We start from the raw sequence: 19354 nt of genomic DNA, 5'->3' as shown, positions 1-19354 counted from the left end.
TATTTCCTTTGAGAGGAAATAGAGAAAACTTAAGGCAGGAAGGATTCTACAGTATTTTGCTGTCCTTTGTAGAGCTTGTGGGCCGATATTTTGCAAGCTTTGTATATGTCAAAAGGTAATACTAATTATTTCTAAGTTTTTTTTTTTTATCGTTTTATTTTGTTCATAATAATTAACTGTTTAATATCACGACTTTTTTGAAATTGTGTTTTTTTATGTTTTTAAGATCTATAAGATATCTGAGTGCAATAATTCAAAATGAAATGATTGTAAGTTTGGGGACCAAACTCGAAACCTCTACTAGAACAAATTAGAGTGTTACCATACGACATATCGAAGGTAAATCAGCTAAGCATTGTTGTGAAGTATGCAGTTATAACCAGATCGAAAAATTTACAGTAAATTGATACAGAACTTAAAGAAGTGTTTCTAGCCTTTTTATGCAGCCATCACACATGGCGCAGTAGATTTATTATTATTATTATTTATTAGACACATTATAAAATATTATATCTAACATAGTATGGCGTACTAGCTGCAGCGGCCTTTGACGCCTATCTTATAAATAAGTTTAATATTATTACAATTGGTTGATTAATCTAAGTTGTTCTATGAATAAGTAAATTTGATTAATATTTTTTAAGTTAATATGATTTAAACAGTCTGTAAGGTTTTTTGGTTAAAGAAAAATGCTCTGATTCTCGCGAAGTTGGGAAGTGATCTAAGATATGTTCGGTTGTTAGAGTATTGCCGCAGTCGCATCTTTTCGGTGTTTTGTTGGTGATCAAATGTTCGTGTGTAAGTTTCGTGTGTCCAATTCGGAGGCGTATATAAATTGACCATTTTGATTTTGACCTGTTTGAAGGATATATGGCGCCGAGGCCATTAACATTGAATTTGGTATATCGGTGGTGGAAATTTTTCCAATCAGCTGTTTTTTTTTTTGTTGTAGATATTGGGATATATAGTGTTGGAGGTCCTTTTCGGACGATGGTGTGAAATAGATGGACGAAGACTGGGCTATTAAATTTGCTGTTTTATCTGCAAGTTCGTTTCCCATAATTCCTTGATGACTTGGCACCCAGAAGAGAAAAATTTTTTTTTGCAACAATTATACTCCGAATTTGAACAATTAAGTTGTTATGACAGTTTAGATTTTTTACGGCAGAAATTGTTGATAGACTGTCAGAACATATTACGTATTTTCCTGTGTTGTTCCGTGCAAACGAGCATGCCTTTAGTATGGCTAAAGCCTCGGCGGTGAATATGGAATAATAGTCAGGAAGGAGGCCTCTTGAAATTATAGTGTTGTTAATGTCGACGATGGCGAAGGCTGTTGCGATATTCGATTTTGTAGCATCGGTAAATAACCAGTTGTTGTGGAAAACATTATTTTGAGTGTGGCTTTTCTTATGCAAGTTAACGGCAGCAGCCACACAGATACTTAACGATAAATGTAAACAAATTGTATCTTCTCGCAGTATTACTGCTTGGTCAGCAGAATACTTTAATTAATAAGAAATCAATATATCACTTGTTTTGATAAGTAAGCAAAATCCAATATTCCATTATTTGTTTTGATAATGAGAATAATTGGAAATCCAATGCTCTGGCATTTCATCACTTAATGTAATGCCAAAGCATCTTTAGTAATAAGTGAATATATCTCGTACGGTCGACGAATCAGTTGCGGACGATGCGTCGATCGTTGAGAATATGAAAAAAACGGGAAAACAGAATTAGTGAATAAAACCACAAAGTTTGTGTTTCATATAGCACATTAAAATGTTTTAAATTTTATTTTATTAATTTTTGATTACCAAAAAATACTTACATTTATGGTTGTGGTGATGCTTGTTGTGGTGGCCGGTGGAAAAAACGTCTTGGTTCGCTTCGCTCTCTAAACAGAAGTATTTTTGCCTCACTAGCAGAATCGCTTGCTGAGTGGGAGTTTTTAACGAAACCATTGCCAGTTGAGTGAAAGCTGTTAACAGTTGAGTGAAAACTATCAACAGCTAACTGGCAATGGTTTGTTATGCACTCACTAGGGGGTGGTAAAAAGAAATTAGGCGCTGGCCTAAACATACCGGCCCCCTTGCGGTGAGCAACAAAAAAAAAAAAAAAATTAAATGTCCATCGACCACCATAACGATATACAAATGTATAATCTTAGTAGCTATGTATAAATATAGAAAATATGTTGTAAATTCATTTATTTCTTATAATTATTTTAAAAATACGAAAAAATGACAGCCATGACTTAACTTAGTAACGGGTCCTACCCGAAAGCACCCAACCGAATATGGAGCCCTGAGCGAGGAGCTGCCCAAACGTCAGTGGCATGACCTGTTGTGTCATAATGCGTGAGTAGACATCCGCGCCGAGCACCAGGCGTATCGGCGATGACTTGTGGAAGTTCGGATCCGCCAGTTTGATGTGAGCGTATGGAGCTGCTATGGCCGAGTCCAACGTAGTGGTCGGGCTGATGCGCATATAATCATTCATTACCCTCACATGTGTCGATATTCGGGTATTTGTCCCATGTCTGCCTCGCAGTACTACGAGGCAGCCGCGTTGACCACCGATATGGGCCTGCACAAGTTGGAGTTCCCTTGCAAGGTCGTGTGCAATCAGCGACGTAGGGGCGCATGCATCTATCAGAGCCCTGACCAAGTGTAGACGTCCCCTTGCCTCAATCTTTACCACAGCCGTCGGTAGAACGGCTGTCGTTGGCAGCAAAGAAGGAGTCGCTATGCTGGCTCGATCCGCTAGCCCGGCTCTAAAGGAGCTAGCCCGGTGAAGCTGGAGAGACCTGGTCTCCAGTCTTGCCGGGTTGTGCGCTTGGCGACGGTGCAGACGGCGTTGGTGGGAGCGACGTTCATGTCGCAGAAGGGGGCGGAAAGTCCGGGTTTCCGTTTCCCCTCGCTGTGATGGGCGGAAAGGCCGTGTTTCCGCTCCAGTTTCCAATAATTCTTCCTCCGGTGCTGGTTGGAGAGGCCTAGTCTCCGTTCCAGCGTCCGACGCATAGATGGATAGAGCATCGTCGGAGCTCATTTGTTCGCTCCACGACGGGTTTTGAGGCACTGTGGGGCGACGACGGGGATTATCTCCGATGTGGAGCGTCGTGTGGTGCTTTTCGTTGCAGCGCCGGCACCGTGCGTCGCTGGGGCAATTTGCTGACCTGTGGTTTATCGCAAGGCAATTAACACAATATTTGCCTATGAGAGCTTCCCGTAGGCGCTCCTCCGGTGTCTTGGCCCGGAAGGACGAGCAGAGCCGCAATGGATGTTTTCCCTTGCACAGCGTGCAAGAAAGCGGGTAACGGTTCGGGTGTAGCACCGCGGTTTTCTTCAGGCTACTGTAGCGAGTCATCTTCCTGAAATTAATCTGTTGACGATTTTGTGTTGTTTGGTTTTGAATAACTGATTGGGTGGCGAGAAAAAGTGCATAAATTATATTATATATATTGCATAGTGTGGAGGCGGCCTTATGTGGTGTGAACTGCCTTACCTTACCATAGTGTTGCAAATAATAATAATTAAAATAAAAACATTTTGCCTTTAGCATCAAATTTATGTTATCGTTATCGTTTTATTTGTCGTATGTTTTCGACAAAGTGGCCTGGCACCAAAGAAAATGTTAAATACAATTTGGTTTAATAATTATTTTCAATTCTTACTTGTCAGTAAGTTCAAGGGCAATGCATACATGTACTGCTGTAGAAGGAGACTTTCGGTTTGCAATTGCGTTATTTGCTAGCAAAAAATATTTTTCAAATATGGTATTTGCAATAAAAATTGACTTTAAAATTCATAAGCATGAGTTATGCCTCATGGTTTGGAAAAAAAAGTTTTAGATTCATTCTTGTAAAATTTTTAAGGCGAATTAAAAAACTAACGGCATGGCATCACCTTATGTCATGAATGAAATTTTTAAGGCGAATTAAAAACTGACGGCATGGCATCACCTTATGTCATGAATGACATTTTTATTGGTTAAGTGCGCACACGTGCGCCGGGTAATAGTAGAAACACTCAAAAACGCTTCCTTCCTTCCTTCCTTTTTCTTCCTTATCGGCAAAATGTGTGCACAGTCAAAAACGTGGTAAAAACGCAGAAATCAGCCATCTTTGCTTTGTTTTCATTTGAACAATGTTGCCATTGCCCAATACGCATATATAGTTTTGAGCACATCTTTGTTTTCAATTACAATTTTTTACAATATTAAATATCAAAACTAAAAGCAAACTATTAAAAATAGTTTATATATTTATAAATAATAGCATTCGACTCTGATTTTGAGTTATTTTAAGAAAATTTCAAACATATTGAACAGATTGAATTATAAAAGTTTATAATTACTGCAGTATATCGATATTGGCAACCTTGCGTTGTGAGAGAGCAATCAGCTGAGACGTTTGCGACGGCAAAAATCCAAATGTCGCAGATTCTCACGTCAACGTCACGTCAACGTCAACGGGAGTAGCGTTTTTCACTGTTCAGTTACATTGCGCGCCCATAAGATAGGTCGTCCCAGCTGACACGACCCACGATTCTGCTTTGTTCACTAACCAGCCTATAAAAAGGTAAGTAGGAGACTATAATGAAATTCGCCGATTTATTTAAATATTTTCCTTTTTATTACAGATTTACGGAATAAATTCGATAAAAGCAGTTGTCAAAGGAATGTTTGGTGATAAACCCAGCGAAAAGCGGTCAGCATGTTCCGACCTTATAGTCTTAGTGGCGCATAACGATGATCCAACCGATCAGATGCTTGTTTCCTTTTTTTTTCGATGAACCAAAAAATTGGCATCAAAACTATCAAAACATATTGCACGCGAATGCAAGAGGAGAATATACATCGTGCGATCGTAGTAGTGCAAGCAGGCATGACACCGTCGGCCAAACAATCTTTGGTTGATATGGCGCCGAAGTATATTCTAAAACAATTTCTTGAATCGGAACTTCTAATCAATATTACAGAACATGAACTGGTTCCTGAACATGTTGTAATGACACCAGAAGAAAAAGCAAGAGTGACTGGCACGTTATAAACTGAAAGAGAATGTGTTAATGCGGATTCAAGCGGGAGATCCGGTTGCGCGTTGCTTTGGTCTCCAACGAGGACAGGTGGTTAAAATTATACGTTCGTCGGAAACAGCCGGTCGTTATATATCTTACCGACTTGTTTGTTAAATAATAGAATAAAATATCAATTTGATAATGTAAAAAAAAACGAATTGCAGCCTCAACAGCAACAACAAATTACAAATTTAGCCTGCCATAATGAACCGCAGCAACGCATCATCTATTGAACCTCCTTCAGAAAAGGTAAGTAAGTGAACATAATGAAATTTGCAGATTTATTAAAGTATTTTCTTTTACTTTCAGACTCGTGAGCATGCTCTTCTTGCAGTGAAACAACTGATCGTTGGTGTCAACAAGATGGATCCGTCCGAACCACCATACAGTGAGGCTGGTTATGGGGAAATCCAGAAGTATCCTCATCCATCAAGAAGCTCGGTCACAATCCAGCTGCTGTTGCATTCGTGCCAATCGCTGGAAGCATCCACCAACACGCCATGGCTCAAGGGATGGAAAGCTGCACGTAAGGAAGGCAATGCTGAAGGTTAGACATATATCGATGTTAGCTAGATATTGTTGCATTGTCTGGTAGCCGGGAGAAACACTGGAACAATCACATATGGCGAGGTGAAAATTCCAACATATAAGTAAATAGTCATTATAAGTGCATTAGAGTGAAATAAAGATTTCTACACAAAAGTACTGTAAGCTATACATCGTAAAAAATATTCAAATGTTATCGAGACCCAGCAAGTAAGAAAATGTTGCAACACCAGTGTATGAAAACAAAGGACATTATTTATTTAATAGTGTAATAATATATCGATAGTGAACCAATTTCAGTAATGCCCTGCAACAAGTACTCTTAAAAGTATTTAAAAGTGAACAGATATTTTGTTACATTTCTTTTCAAACAATTAACATTTAACACATTAAAAGGGCGCAAAATTAAAGAAGACTATGCAAATGCTGATTGTTAAGTATGTAATTAAAAAAAGAAGATATTTTAACATTCTGTCCACATCCAAACTTTACACGTACATACAGTGCATATGTAATATAGTTTAAGCAAACAATTTTATCAAGAACAAGTATTAAAAGCTAATTTGTGAAAAATTAAAATCTGTTTATTTTTGTATATAAGTGTACAATTAAATAGAACAACATAAATTCGCGTAAAAATGGCAACTTCGACTAGAGTCTAGGGGTTTCTTTTTTGCATATTTATTTAAATATCTTCTTTTCCTTACAGATTTGGTCATCTGTTCCAAATCCCCGCACGCAGTTAACTGCTTTTTCCGCGATATTTTGTTGTGATATGAGACGCAAGTGTTGGTTGGTGTAGCTGCATTAGCACGCCCTGTGACTATCCAGCCGAACACTGTCTCTTGCGCAAGAAGTGATCCCAGTACGTTCTTGCGTATGCCATCAAGCATAATGTGGGGATAAACGTCCCCACCGAGTATGACGTCCACGGGTTCATTGACGAAGAACCTTTCGTCCGCCAATGTGAGATCTGGGAAAGCCTGCCGAGTTAGTGCGCTAATATGGCAAGTCGGCAAGTTTCCCGTTAATTTCGGCAGAACCATCATGTTCGTGGTTATCGATATAAGTGGGTCAATTGGTGACCGCAACTCGACACGACATGATTCCTTTACTTGCGCAGATACGGTGTTGTTGATGCCTGACACCTGGGCATTTATCTTCCGAACTGGCAAGTTGATTCTGCTCTTCAGCTTTTCTGTGATGAAAGAGCACTCTGACCCGGAGTCGATGAGTGCTCTTGCGGCATAAGTAACGCCGCGGTAATTTATGTTGATTTGTGCAGTTCCTAGTAAGACGCCTTTATCGCTGTTAGCGAAGCACGACTGTACGACAGTTGGCTTGCCTTCCGATTTGTCAAAGTTGCGTCTCTGTTGAGCTTGCCTGGACGTAGACGGAATCTCGTCCGATGATATAGATGAGCCTCTTTGGCTGCTAGGCTGCACTGTCCCCACATGTAGGAGTGTGTGATGCCTCGCGTGGCACGTGCTGCAGTTGAATGCACTGGTGCATTGCGACACTAAATGCCCAAAGCTGAGGCAATTGATGCAGCGATTGTTGCGCTTAGCGAACTTGATCCTGTCCGCTGGTGCCATGTTAAGAAACATGGGGCAAGATCTTAATTTGTGATCTGCGCTTTTGCACATCAGACATGTTGATTTCTCAACGCTTACTTGGAAGGCGCCGAATCTGTTCTGATGGCTATTGTTGTGGTATTTATTCTGTGTGGGTGCACTGACAGGCTTTACGGAATTGGACGATTTCTTGGCACGTTCTATTGCCTCCAAATCACGGTATCTATCCGTGAGGAAGTTGTCCAATTCCTCCCACTTCGATGTCTTGGTCTTGTTCTTTACAGACTGTTCCCATAGGGCCAATGTTGCCTGTGGCAGTCTCTTAGAACAAATGCGGATTATGATTGGGTCCCAGTTCCCAATGTCCACTTTATTGGCTGTCAGGCAGGAGATGCAGCTGTTGATCTCCCGCTGTAGCCATTTTATTGAGCTCGAACACTCTTTATCGATTGAGGGCAAGTCGAGCAGTATGTCGACTTGGGTTTCGACGAGAATTCGCTCATTCTCGTACATATCAGTCAATCCCTTCCACGCCATTGCGAAGCCATCATTTGTTAGCGGGCATTTTGATACAATAACCTTCGCCTCCCCTTGTGTCTTTTTGTTGAGATGGTATAATTTCTCAACAGGTGACAGGCGCTTGCTTTTGATGTATACGGCCGTGAACATATCGCGGAATGTTGGCCATGAAAGGTAGTCCCCTTTGAAAACATCCGTATCGCAAGGCGGAAGGGAGTGGTTACTGTCTACCTCAACAGATTTTTCGGTGTCTTTGGGGGTTGAGAGGATCTCAGACATATCCTTCATTGCCCCCATGCAACGTATGTAGCATTGCCCACCTATCTTGAATTTTTTTTTAATAAGGGCATAGTCCTTTGAGGACATGTCCCCTTTGCTGTTGAGGTCGTCATGGGCAGCTTTCGCTTTGCACCACATCTCTCTCAGCTCGTCTTGTTGCATCACAAGAGCGTTCTTCGAGATGTCCTTTGATGCAGCACTGAATTCAGACTCGTATTCGACAACGTAGTCTACTAAGCGCATGAAAGCTTCCATGGTTTCGATATAAGTGACAAGAAGAATTGAAAATTCAAATTTAAATTTAAAGGAATAGAGTAATACTCAAGACTGAGCAGACTTTGATCTAAAGAATATGGGAATCGTTTTGGAAATAATTCCCCACTATTGTAAATTTTTATTTGCAGCACACCACTGCCAACCAAACAAGAAAATAGAAAAAGGAAAATTGTTTGACTGTTTTAGCCGATATCGCAATATATCTGGCTGGTCAATAATATTTAATTTATTGGATATATTTTAGCAAACAAAATTTTTAACTATCGTAGCCGATATCGCAGTATATCTGGCTTTGGTACTTTATTTAATATAAATGTGAGTTGCAGCACACCACTGCCAACAAAAAAAACGAGAATATATATGTGTAGTCGTACGTGCGTATGTATAAGATGCCACTTTATATGGCTCGCCACCCAAGATACGCCGACGAAAATCAATTTGTTAAATAAAAGCGTTTAAAGGCGAAAAAAGTGCAGTGTCTCAGTAAAAAAAAGAAACAAAAACAGAAATTTCTTCAACAAATAGAGAAAGAATCAAAAGAAAATCAGTGCCGTAAGTGCTATGTGAAAATATGTGAAAAAGTATTGCCGCACAAAATCGAAAAAATGATAAAAATCAAAAAATGCGTGCCGTAAGTGCTATGTGAAAATATGTGAAAAAGTATTGCCGCACAAAATCGAAAAAATGATAAAAATCAAAAAAATGCGTGCCGTAAGTGATATGTGAAAATATGTGAAAAAGTATTACCGCACAAAATCGAAAAAAATGATAAAAATCAAAAAATTAGTGCCGCAAGTGATATGTATATGAGAGAAAAAAAACATATACGAGAAAAAATATTACCGCACAAAATCCGGTAAACGTAACCGTGCACTTACGGATGATTTTGCTTTTGTAATTATCCCACTGAAACACTAAAAACACTAGTCACTTTGTCACCTTTATAAACGATTTGTCACCAATAAACACGATTAAAACCAACTATTTTTCTTTTATTTTTTTTCTTTTAAAAAACGATTTGTAACCCAGTGATATTAAATCAATCACGTACCTGGTTTGCCTGCGTTGCTGTGAAGTGAAACAAGAATCGGTGTTAATTGTCCGTTGGTGTGCAGCGCCTCGTTTGTATTTGTGCAACAAGAATCGGTGTTAATTGTCCGTTGGTGTGCAGCGCCTCGCTTGTGTTTGTGCAACAGAGATCGGTGTTAATTGTCCGCTGGTGTACAGTGCCAAAAACTTGTTTGAAAAATATATTTGTTTTAATCCGGCTCGAAGGACCATGAATATATTTTTCGTACGGTCGACGAATCAGTTGCGGACGATGCGTCGATCGTTGAGAATATGAAAAAAACGGGAAAACAGAATTAGTGAATAAAACCACAAAGTTTGTGTTTCATATAGCACATTAAAATGTTTTAAATTTTATTTTATTAATTTTTGATTACCAAAAAATACTTTGAAAAATATATTTGTTTTAATCCGGCTCGAAGGACCATGAATATATCTCGTACGGTCGACGAATCAGTTGCGGACGATGCGTCGATCGTTGAGAATATGAAAAAAAACGGGAAAACAGAATTAGTGAATAAAACCACAAAGTTTGTGTTTCATATAGCACATTAAAATGTTTTAAATTTTATTTTATTAATTTTTGATTACCAAAAAATACTTACATTTATGGTTGTGGTGATGCTTGTTGTGGTGGCCGGTGGAAAAAACGTCTTGGTTCGCTTCGCTCTCTAAACAGAAGTATTTTAGCCTCACTAGCAGAATCGCTTGCTAAGTGGGAGTTTTTAACGAAACCATTGCCAGTTGAGTGAAAGCTGTTAACAGTTGAGTGAAAACTATCAACAGCTAACTGGCAATGGTTTGTTATGCACTCACTAGGGGGTGGTAAAAAGAAATTAGGCGCTGGCCTAAACATACCGGCCCCCTTGCGGTGAGCAGCAAAAAAAAAAAAAAATTAAATGTCCATCGACCACCATAACGATATACAAATGTATAATCTTAGTAGCTATGTATAAATATAGAAAATATGTTGTAAATTCATTTATTTCTTATAATTATTTTAAAAATACGAAAAAATGACAGCCATGACTTAACTTAGTAACGGGTCGTACCCGAAAGCACCCAACCGAATATGGAGCCCTGAGCGAGGAGCTGCCCAAACGTCAGTGGCATGACCTGTTGTGTCATAATGCGTGAGTAGACATCCGCGCCGAGCACCAGGCGTATCGGCGATGACTTGTGGAAGTTCGGATCCGCCAGTTTGATGTGAGCGTATGGAGCTGCTATGGCCGAGTCCAACGTAGTGGTCGGGCTGATGCGCATATAATCATTCATTACCCTCACATGTGTCGATATTCGGGTATTTGTCCCATGTCTGCCTCGCAGTACTACGAGGCAGCCGCGTTGACCACCGATATGGGCCTGCACAAGTTGGAGTTCCCTTGCAAGGTCGTGTGCAATCAGCGACGTAGGGGCGCATGCATCTATCAGAGCCCTGACCAAGTGTAGACGTCCCCTTGCCTCAATCTTTACCACAGCCGTCGGTAGAACGGCTGTCGTTGGCAGCAAAGAAGGAGTCGCTATGCTGGCTCGATCCGCTAGCCCGGCTCTAAAGGAGCTAGCCCGGTGAAGCTGGAGAGACCTGGTCTCCAGTCTTGCCGGGTTGTGCGCTTGGCGACGGTGCAGACGGCGTTGGTGGGAGCGACGTTCATGTCGCAGAAGGGGGCGGAAAGTCCGGGTTTCCGTTTCCCCTCGCTGTGATGGGCGGAAAGGCCGTGTTTCCGCTCCAGTTTCCAATAATTCTTCCTCCGGTGCTGGTTGGAGAGGCCTAGTCTCCGTTCCAGCGTCCGACGCATAGATGGATAGAGCATCGTCGGAGCTCATTTGTTCGCTCCACGACGGGTTTTGAGGCACTGTGGGGCGACGACGGGGATTATCTCCGATGTGGAGCATCGTGTGGTGCTTTTCGTTGCAGCGCCGGCACCGTGCGTCGCTGGGGCAATTTGCTGACCTGTGGTTTATCGCAAGGCAATTAACACAATATTTGCCTATGAGAGCTTCCCGTAGGCGCTCCTCCGGTGTCTTGGCCCGGAAGGACGAGCAGAGCCGCAATGGATGTTTTCCCTTGCACAGCGTGCAAGAAAGCGGGTAACGGTTCGGGTGTAGCACCGCGGTTTTCTTCAGGCTACTGTAGCGAGTCATCTTCCTGAAATTAATCTGTTGACGATTTTGTGTTGTTTGGTTTTGAATAACTGATTGGGTGGCGAGAAAAAGTGCATAAATTATATTATATATATTGCATAGTGTGGAGGCGGCCTTATGTGGTGTGAACTGCCTTACATTACCATAGTGTGTAGGCGGCCTTATGTGGTGTGAACTGCCTTACCTTACCATAGTGTTGCAAATAATAATAATTAAAATAAAAACATTTTGCCTTTAGCATCAAATTTATGTTATCGTTATCGTTTTATTTGTCGTATGTTTTCGACAAAGTGGCCTGGCACCAAAGAAAATGTTAAATACAATTTGGTTTAATAATTATTTTCAATTCTTACTTGTCAGTAAGTTCAAAGGCAATGCATACATGTACTGCTGTAGAAGGAGACTTTCGGTTTGCAATTGCGTTATTTGCTAGCAAAAAATATTTTTCAAATATGGTATTTGCAATAAAAATTGACTTTAAAATTTATAAGCATGAGTTATGCCTCATGGTTTGGAAAAAAAAGTTTTAGATTCATTCTTGTAAAATTTTTAAGGCGAATTAAAAAACTAACGGCATGGCATCACCTTATGTCATGAATGAAATTTTTAAGGCGAATTAAAAACTGACGGCATGGCATTACCTTATGTCATGAATGACATTTTTATTGGTTAAGTGCGCACACGTGCGCCGGGTAAGAAGGTAAGTAGGAGACTATAATGAAATTCGCCGATTTATTTAAATATTTTCCTTTTTATTACAGATTTACGGAATAAATTCGATAAAAGCAGTTGTCAAAGGAATGTTTGGTGATAAACCCAGCGAAAAGCGGTCAGCATGTTCCGACCTTATAGTCTTAGTGGCGCATAAAGATGATCCAACCGATCAGATGCTTGTTTCCTTTTTTTTTCGATGAACCAAAAAATTGGCATCAAAACTATGGCAATATTACGATTTTTCCGGCGCCGCGATTTGATGGTACGGATGGATAGAGGAGGTCCTCAGCATTAAAAAATGTACACACATATACCGTCCTCAGATGCATAGTTTCCGAGATATTTCACTTTAAAGTTCAAAAATTTGTAAAAACAATGCTCGTTATTTCACTATGTTTAACCCACTTTTCACATATTTTTTAATTAATATATATTTAATTACACTACACATTCGTATTTATCAAAAATTTACACTAATTGTATATTTTTTAAGAAAATAAATATTCTTTAAAAATTATTTTGCACATTCAAAGTTTCAAGTGATTTGCGTGTTTACATTTATGACAAATAGCAGTGTTGCCATACTTTGTGTCCTGAAAATATAATCAAAAATGTGTATATTATATATTAAATAGAAAAAAACGTATTATAGAATTCATTCAGTTCATTCAATTTTTTCAGTTTTTCTCTCTTTTTGATTAAAATAGGTGTTCGATCGATGAGGGTTATTTTTTTTGAACCGCGGCCGAAGGCCGCCAGTGCAGAAAGTAGTTCGACACAAAGGAACTATGAATACCCCGGTGTTCGATCGATGAGGGTTATTCTTTTGAAGCGCGGCCGAAGGCCGCCAGTGCAGAAAGTAGTTCGACACAAAGGAACTATGAATACCCCGGTGTTCGATCGATGAGGGTTATTTTTTTTGAAGCGCGGCCGAAGGCCGCCAGTGCAGAAAGTAGTTCGACACAAAAGAACTATGAATACCCCGGTGTTCGATCGATGAGGGTTATTTTTTTGAAGCGCGGCCGAAGGCCGCCAGTGCAGAAAGTAGTTCGACACAAAAGAACTATGAATACCCCGGTGTTCGATCGATGAGGGTTATTTTTTTTGAAGCGCGGCCGAAGGCCGCCAGTGCAGAAAGTAGTTCGACACAAAAGAACTATGAATACCCCGGTGTTCGATCGATGAGGGTTATTTTTTTGAAGCGCGGCCGAAGGCCGCCAGTGCAGAAAGTAGTTCGATACAAAGGAATGTTATTTTTTATCTTTATTTATCAATTAACATAATATACAAAAACCGTTTGTATCATTTTCTTTATAAATGTTAAAAAGAAAAATTTTTCATAGTTTTTTTAAAACATAATATGTGGCAACACTGGTACTTGTAATGACATGTGAAGAAAAACAAAACAAAACAAAATAGGACTAAATTGCATGTAAAATTGTGGAACTTTAAAGTGAAATATCTCGGAAACTATGCGTCTGAGGACGGTATATGCGTATACATTTTTTAATCCTGAGGACCTCCTCTATCCATCCGTACCATCAAATCGCGGCGCCGGAAAAACCGTAATCGTGCCAAAACTATCAAAACATATTGCACGCGAATGCAAGAGGAGAATATACATCGTGCGATCGTAGTAGTGCAAGCAGGCATGACACCGTCGGCCAAACAATCTTTGGTTGATATGGCGCCGAAGTATATTCTAAAACAATTTCTTGAATCGGAACTTCTAATCAATATTACAGAACATGAACTGGTTCCTGAACATGTTGTAATGACACCAGAAGAAAAAGCAAGAGTGACTGGCACGTTATAAACTGAAAGAGAATGTGTTAATGCGGATTCAAGCGGGAGATCCGGTTGCGCGTTGCTTTGGTCTCCAACGAGGACAGGTGGTTAAAATTATACGTTCGTCGGAAACAGCCGGTCGTTATATATCTTACCGACTTGTTTGTTAAATAATAGAATAAAATATCAATTTGATAATGTAAAAAAAAACGAATTGCAGCCTCAACAGCAACAACAAATTACAAATTTAGCCTGCCATAATGAACCGCAGCAACGCATCATCTATTGAACCTCCTTCAGAAAAGGTAAGTAAGTGAACATAATGAAATTTGCAGATTTATTAAAGTATTTTCTTTTACTTTCAGACTCGTGAGCATGCTCTTCTTGCAGTGAAACAACTGATCGTTGGTGTCAACAAGATGGATCCGTCCGAACCACCATACAGTGAGGCTGGTTATGGGGAAATCCAGAAGTATCCTCATCCATCAAGAAGCTCGGTCACAATCCAGCTGCTGTTGCGTTCGTGCCAATCGCTGGAAGCATCCACCAACACGCCATGGCTCAAGGGATGGAAAGCTGCACGTAAGGAAGGCAATGCTGAAGGTTAGACATATATCGATGTTAGCTAGATATTGTTGCATTGTCTGGTAGCCGGGAGAAACACTGGAACAATCACATATGGCGAGGTGAAAATTCCAACATATAAGTAAATAGTCATTATAAGTGCATTAGAGTGAAATAAAGATTTCTACACAAAAGTACTGTAAGCTATACATCGTAAAAAATATTCAAATGTTATCGAGACCCAGCAAGTAAGAAAATGTTGCAACACCAGTGTATGAAAACAAAGGACATTATTTATTTAATAGTGTAATAATATATCGATAGTGAACCAATTTCAGTAATGCCCTGCAACAAGTACTCTTAAAAGTATTTAAAAGTGAACAGATATTTTGTTACATTTCTTTTCAAACAATTAACATTTAACACATTAAAAGGGCGCAAAATTAAAGAAGACTATGCAAATGCTGATTGTTAAGTATGTAATTAAAAAAAGAAGATATTTTAACATTCTGTGCACATCCAAACTTTACACGTACATACAGTGCATATGTAATATAGTTTAAGCAAACAATTTTATCAAGAACAAGTACTAAAAGCTAATTTGTGAAAAATTAAAATCTGTTTATTTTTGTATATAAGTGTACAATTAAATAGAACAACATAAATTCGCGTAAAAATGGCAACTTCGACTAGAGTCTAGGGGTTTCTTTTTTGCATATTTATTTAAATATCTTCTTTTCCTTACAGATTTGGTCATCTGTTCCAAATCCCCGCACGCAGTTAACTGCTTTTTCCGCGATATTTTGTTGTGATATGAGACGCAAGTGTTGGTTGGTGTAGCTGCATTAGCACGCCCTGTGACTATCCAGCCGAACACTGTCTCTTGCGCAAGAAGTGATCCCAGTACGTTCTTGCGTATGCCATCAAGCATAATGTGGGGATAAACGTCCCCACCGAGTATGACGTCCACGGGTTCATTGACGAAGAACCTTTCGTCCGCCAATGTGAGATCTGGGAAAGCCTGCCGAGTTAGTGCGCTAATATGGCAAGTCGGCAAGTTTCCCGTTAATTTCGGCAGAACCATCATGTTCGTGGTTATCGATATAAGTGGGTCAATTGGTGACCGCAACTCGACACGACATGATTCCTTTACTTGCGCAGATACGGTGTTGTTGATGCCTGACACCTGGGCATTTATCTTCCGAACTGGCAAGTTGATTCTGCTCTTCAGCTTTTCTGTGATGAAAGAGCACTCTGACCCGGAGTCGATGAGTGCTCTTGCGGCATAAGTAACGCCGCGGTAATTTATGTTGATTTGTGCAGTTCCTAGTAAGACGCCTTTATCGCTGTTAGCGAAGCACGACTGTACGACAGTTGGCTTGCCTTCCGATTTGTCAAAGTTGCGTCTCTGTTGAGCTTGCCTGGACGTAGACGGAATCTCGTCCGATGATATAGATGAGCCTCTTTGGCTGCTAGGCTGCACTGTCCCCACATGTAGGAGTGTGTGATGCCTCGCGTGGCACGTGCTGCAGTTGAATGCACTGGTGCATTGCGACACTAAATGCCCAAAGCTGAGGCAATTGATGCAGCGATTGTTGCGCTTAGCGAACTTGATCCTGTCCGCTGGTGCCATGTTAAGAAACATGGGGCAAGATCTTAATTTGTGATCTGCGCTTTTGCACATCAGACATGTTGATTTCTCAACGCTTACTTGGAAGGCGCCGAATCTGTTCTGATGGCTATTGTTGTGGTATTTATTCTGTGTGGGTGCACTGACAGGCTTTACGGAATTGGACGATTTCTTGGCACGTTCTATTGCCTCCAAATCACGGTATCTATCCGTGAGGAAGTTGTCCAATTCCTCCCACTTCGATGTCTTGGTCTTGTTCTTTACAGACTGTTCCCATAGGGCCAATGTTGCCTGTGGCAGTCTCTTAGAACAAATGCGGATTATGATTGGGTCCCAGTTCCCAATGTCCACTTTATTGGCTGTCAGGCAGGAGATGCAGCTGTTGATCTCCCGCTGTAGCCATTTTATTGAGCTCGAACACTCTTTATCGATTGAGGGCAAGTCGAGCAGTATGTCGACTTGGGTTTCGACGAGAATTCGCTCATTCTCGTACATATCAGTCAATCCCTTCCACGCCATTGCGAAGCCATCATTTGTTAGCGGGCATTTTGATACAATAACCTTCGCCTCCCCTTGTGTCTTTTTGTTGAGATGGTATAATTTCTCAACAGGTGACAGGCGCTTGCTTTTGATGTATACGGCCGTGAACATATCGCGGAATGTTGGCCATGAAAGGTAGTCCCCTTTGAAAACATCCGTATCGCAAGGCGGAAGGGAGTGGTTACTGTCTACCTCAACAGATTTTTCGGTGTCTTTGGGGGTTGAGAGGATCTCAGACATATCCTTCATTGCCCCCATGCAACGTATGTAGCATTGCCCACCTATCTTGAATTTTTTTTTAATAAGGGCATAGTCCTTTGAGGACATGCCCCCTTTGCTGTTGAGGTCGTCATGGGCAGCTTTCGCTTTGCACCACATCTCTCTCAGCTCGTCTTGTTGCATCACAAGAGCGTTCTTCGAGATGTCCTTTGATGCAGCACTGAATTCAGACTCGTATTCGACAACGTAGTCTACTAAGCGCATGAAAGCTTCCATGGTTTCGATATAAGTGACAAGAAGAATTGAAAATTCAAATTTAAATTTAAAGGAATAGAGTAATACTCAAGACTGAGCAGACTTGGATCTAAAGAATATGGGAATCGTTTTGGAAATAATTCCCCACTATTGTAAATTTTTATTTGCAGCACACCACTGCCAACCAAACAAGAAAATAGAAAAAGGAAAATTTTTTGACTGTTTTAGCCGATATCGCAATATATCTGGCTGGTCAATAATATTTAATTTATTGGATATATTTTAGCAAACAAAATTTTTAACTATCGTAGCCGATATCGCAGTATATCTGGCTTTGGTACTTTATTTAATATAAATGTGAGTTGCAGCACACCACTGCCAACAAAAAAACGAGAATATATATGTGTAGTCGTACGTGCGTATGTATAAGATGCCACTTTATATGGCTCGCCACCCAAGATACGCCGACGAAAATCAATTTGTTAAATAAAAGCGTTTAAAGGCGAAAAAAGTGCTGTGTCTCAGTGAAAAAAAGAAACAAAAACAGAAATTTCTTCAACAAATAGAGAAAGAATCAAAAGAAAATCAGTGCCGTAAGTGCTATGTGAAAATATGTGAAAAAGTATTGCCGCACAAAATCGAAAAAATGATAAAAATCAAAAAATGCGTGCCGTAAGTGATATGTGAAAATATGTGAAAAAGTATTACCGCACAAAATCGAAAAAATGATAAAAATCAAAAAATTAGTGCCGCAAGTGATATGTATATGAGAGAAAAAAAAACATATACGAGAAAAAATATTACCGCACAAAATCCGGTAAACGTAACCGTGCACTTACGGATGATTTTGCTTTTGTAATTATCCCACTGAAACACTAAAAACACTAGTCACTTTGTCACCTTTATAAACGATTTGTCACCAATAAACACGATTAAAACCAACTATTTTTCTTTTATTTTTTTTCTTTTAAAAAACGATTTGTAACCCAGTGATATTAAATCAATCACGTACCTGGTTTGCCTGCGTTGCTGTGAAGTGAAACAAGAATCGGTGTTAATTGTCCGTTGGTGTGCAGCGCCTCGTTTGTATTTGTGCAACAAGAATCGGTGTTAATTGTCCGTTGGTGTGCAGCGCCTCGCTTGTGTTTGTGCAACAGAGATCGGTGTTAATTGTCCGCTGGTGTACAGTGCCAAAAACTTGTTTGAAAAATATATTTGTTTTAATCCGGCTCGAAGGACCATGAATATATTTTTCGTACGGTCGACGAATCAGTTGCGGACGATGCGTCGATCGTTGAGAATATGAAAAAAACGGGAAAACAGAATTAGTGAATAAAACCACAAAGTTTGTGTTTCATATAGCACATTAAAATGTTTTAAATTTTATTTTATTAATTTTTGATTACCAAAAAATACTTACATTTATGGTTGTGGTGATGCTTGTTGTGGTGGCCGGTGGAAAAAACGTCTTGGTTCGCTTCGCTCTCTAAACAGAAGTATTTTTGCCTCACTAGCAGAATCGCTTGCTAAGTGGGAGTTTTTAACGAAACCATTGCCAGTTGAGTGAAAGCTGTTAACAGTTGAGTGAAAACTATCAACAGCTAACTGGCAATGGTTTGTTATGCACTCACTAGGGGGTGGTAAAAAGAAATTAGGCGCTGGCCTAAACAATAAGCATAGAATTATAAGAATATAAATATAAGTGCTTTTACTAATAAAGATCAGTGGATAATCGGCAAATGTATTGAGAGATCATCTTGATGATCGAAGCGCACCATATATTATCGCACTCAAAACCAACACTTGTGTTTAATTTCTACCGCGCGTAGCGGTACGGAATATATTTTTTTAATACTTCCCACACAAGGGAAGTTAATTGGCGCCCAACGTTAAGGGCACGTGTTCGTAAAATCGCGTTTAATGAACACCGGTGCCGGAACCTTAAACGTACATAAACCTCGTGCGAGAGGTAGTACGCTTTAAAAAAAAATTAAAAAGAAAAAACAAGTATCCCAAAAAGAGGGAGAAAAGTAAAAGAAAAAAAACAAAAAAAATTAAAAAGAAAAAACAAGTATCCCAAGAATAGGGAAAAAAGCCAAACCAAACTTGAAGTAAAGTGAGCAAAAACTTCATTGCTTGTTGTGTTGTGACAATCG

The 19354-nt window shown here is 39.9% G+C and overlaps 3 protein-coding genes and 1 pseudogene across 7 annotated transcripts; 2 read left to right on the top strand and 2 right to left on the bottom strand.

The window, feature by feature from the left end:
* Window positions 1-491: 491 nt before the first annotated feature.
* LOC125779121 (uncharacterized) lies at window positions 492-18345 on the bottom strand. 4 transcript variants are annotated; one of them, XR_007423157.1, is made up of 3 exons: window positions 18211-18345; window positions 9330-11492; window positions 5578-5691 (listed from the first exon to the last, which is right to left on the bottom strand). XR_007423157.1 is itself a non-coding variant. In XM_049459710.1 (2 exons), the coding sequence occupies exon 2, from the start codon at window positions 3370-3372 to the stop codon at window positions 2266-2268; it is 1107 nt and encodes a 368-aa protein (XP_049315667.1). In that variant the 5' UTR covers window positions 3373-3387; window positions 9330-11964; the 3' UTR covers window positions 492-2265. The 4 variants fall into 4 exon arrangements, 2 of the variants coding, with proteins under 2 accessions (XP_049315667.1, XP_049315668.1); XR_007423158.1 differs by having other exon boundaries at window positions 9330-11503; window positions 18211-18332; XM_049459710.1 differs by lacking the exons at window positions 5578-5691; window positions 18211-18345 and adding an exon at window positions 492-3387 and having other exon boundaries at window positions 9330-11964.
* LOC125779198 (elongation factor 1-alpha 1-like) lies at window positions 4617-15090 on the top strand. 2 transcript variants are annotated; one of them, XM_049459845.1, is made up of 2 exons: window positions 4617-5333; window positions 14356-15090. In XM_049459845.1, exons 1-2 carry the CDS (start codon window positions 5289-5291, stop codon window positions 14596-14598), a joined length of 288 nt encoding a protein of 95 aa, XP_049315802.1. In that variant the 5' UTR covers window positions 4617-5288; the 3' UTR covers window positions 14599-15090. The 2 variants fall into 2 exon arrangements, with proteins under 2 accessions (XP_049315802.1, XP_049315801.1); XM_049459844.1 differs by lacking the exon at window positions 4617-5333 and adding an exon at window positions 13822-14295 and having other exon boundaries at window positions 14356-15087.
* On the top strand, window positions 4686-5238 carry LOC125779188 (DNA-directed RNA polymerases I, II, and III subunit RPABC1-like; annotated as a pseudogene).
* Window positions 15201-17219, bottom strand: LOC125779674 (uncharacterized). The gene has a single exon (XM_049460948.1). It carries the CDS (start codon window positions 17217-17219, stop codon window positions 15201-15203), a length of 2019 nt encoding a protein of 672 aa, XP_049316905.1.
* Window positions 18346-19354: the final 1009 nt, after the last annotated feature.

The sequence above is a fragment of the Bactrocera dorsalis genome, chromosome 6, assembly GCF_023373825.1.
Source record: "Bactrocera dorsalis isolate Fly_Bdor chromosome 6, ASM2337382v1, whole genome shotgun sequence".
NCBI classification, from domain to species: domain Eukaryota; kingdom Metazoa; phylum Arthropoda; class Insecta; order Diptera; family Tephritidae; genus Bactrocera; species Bactrocera dorsalis.
This window is presented reverse-complemented; position numbering and strand designations above follow the sequence as displayed.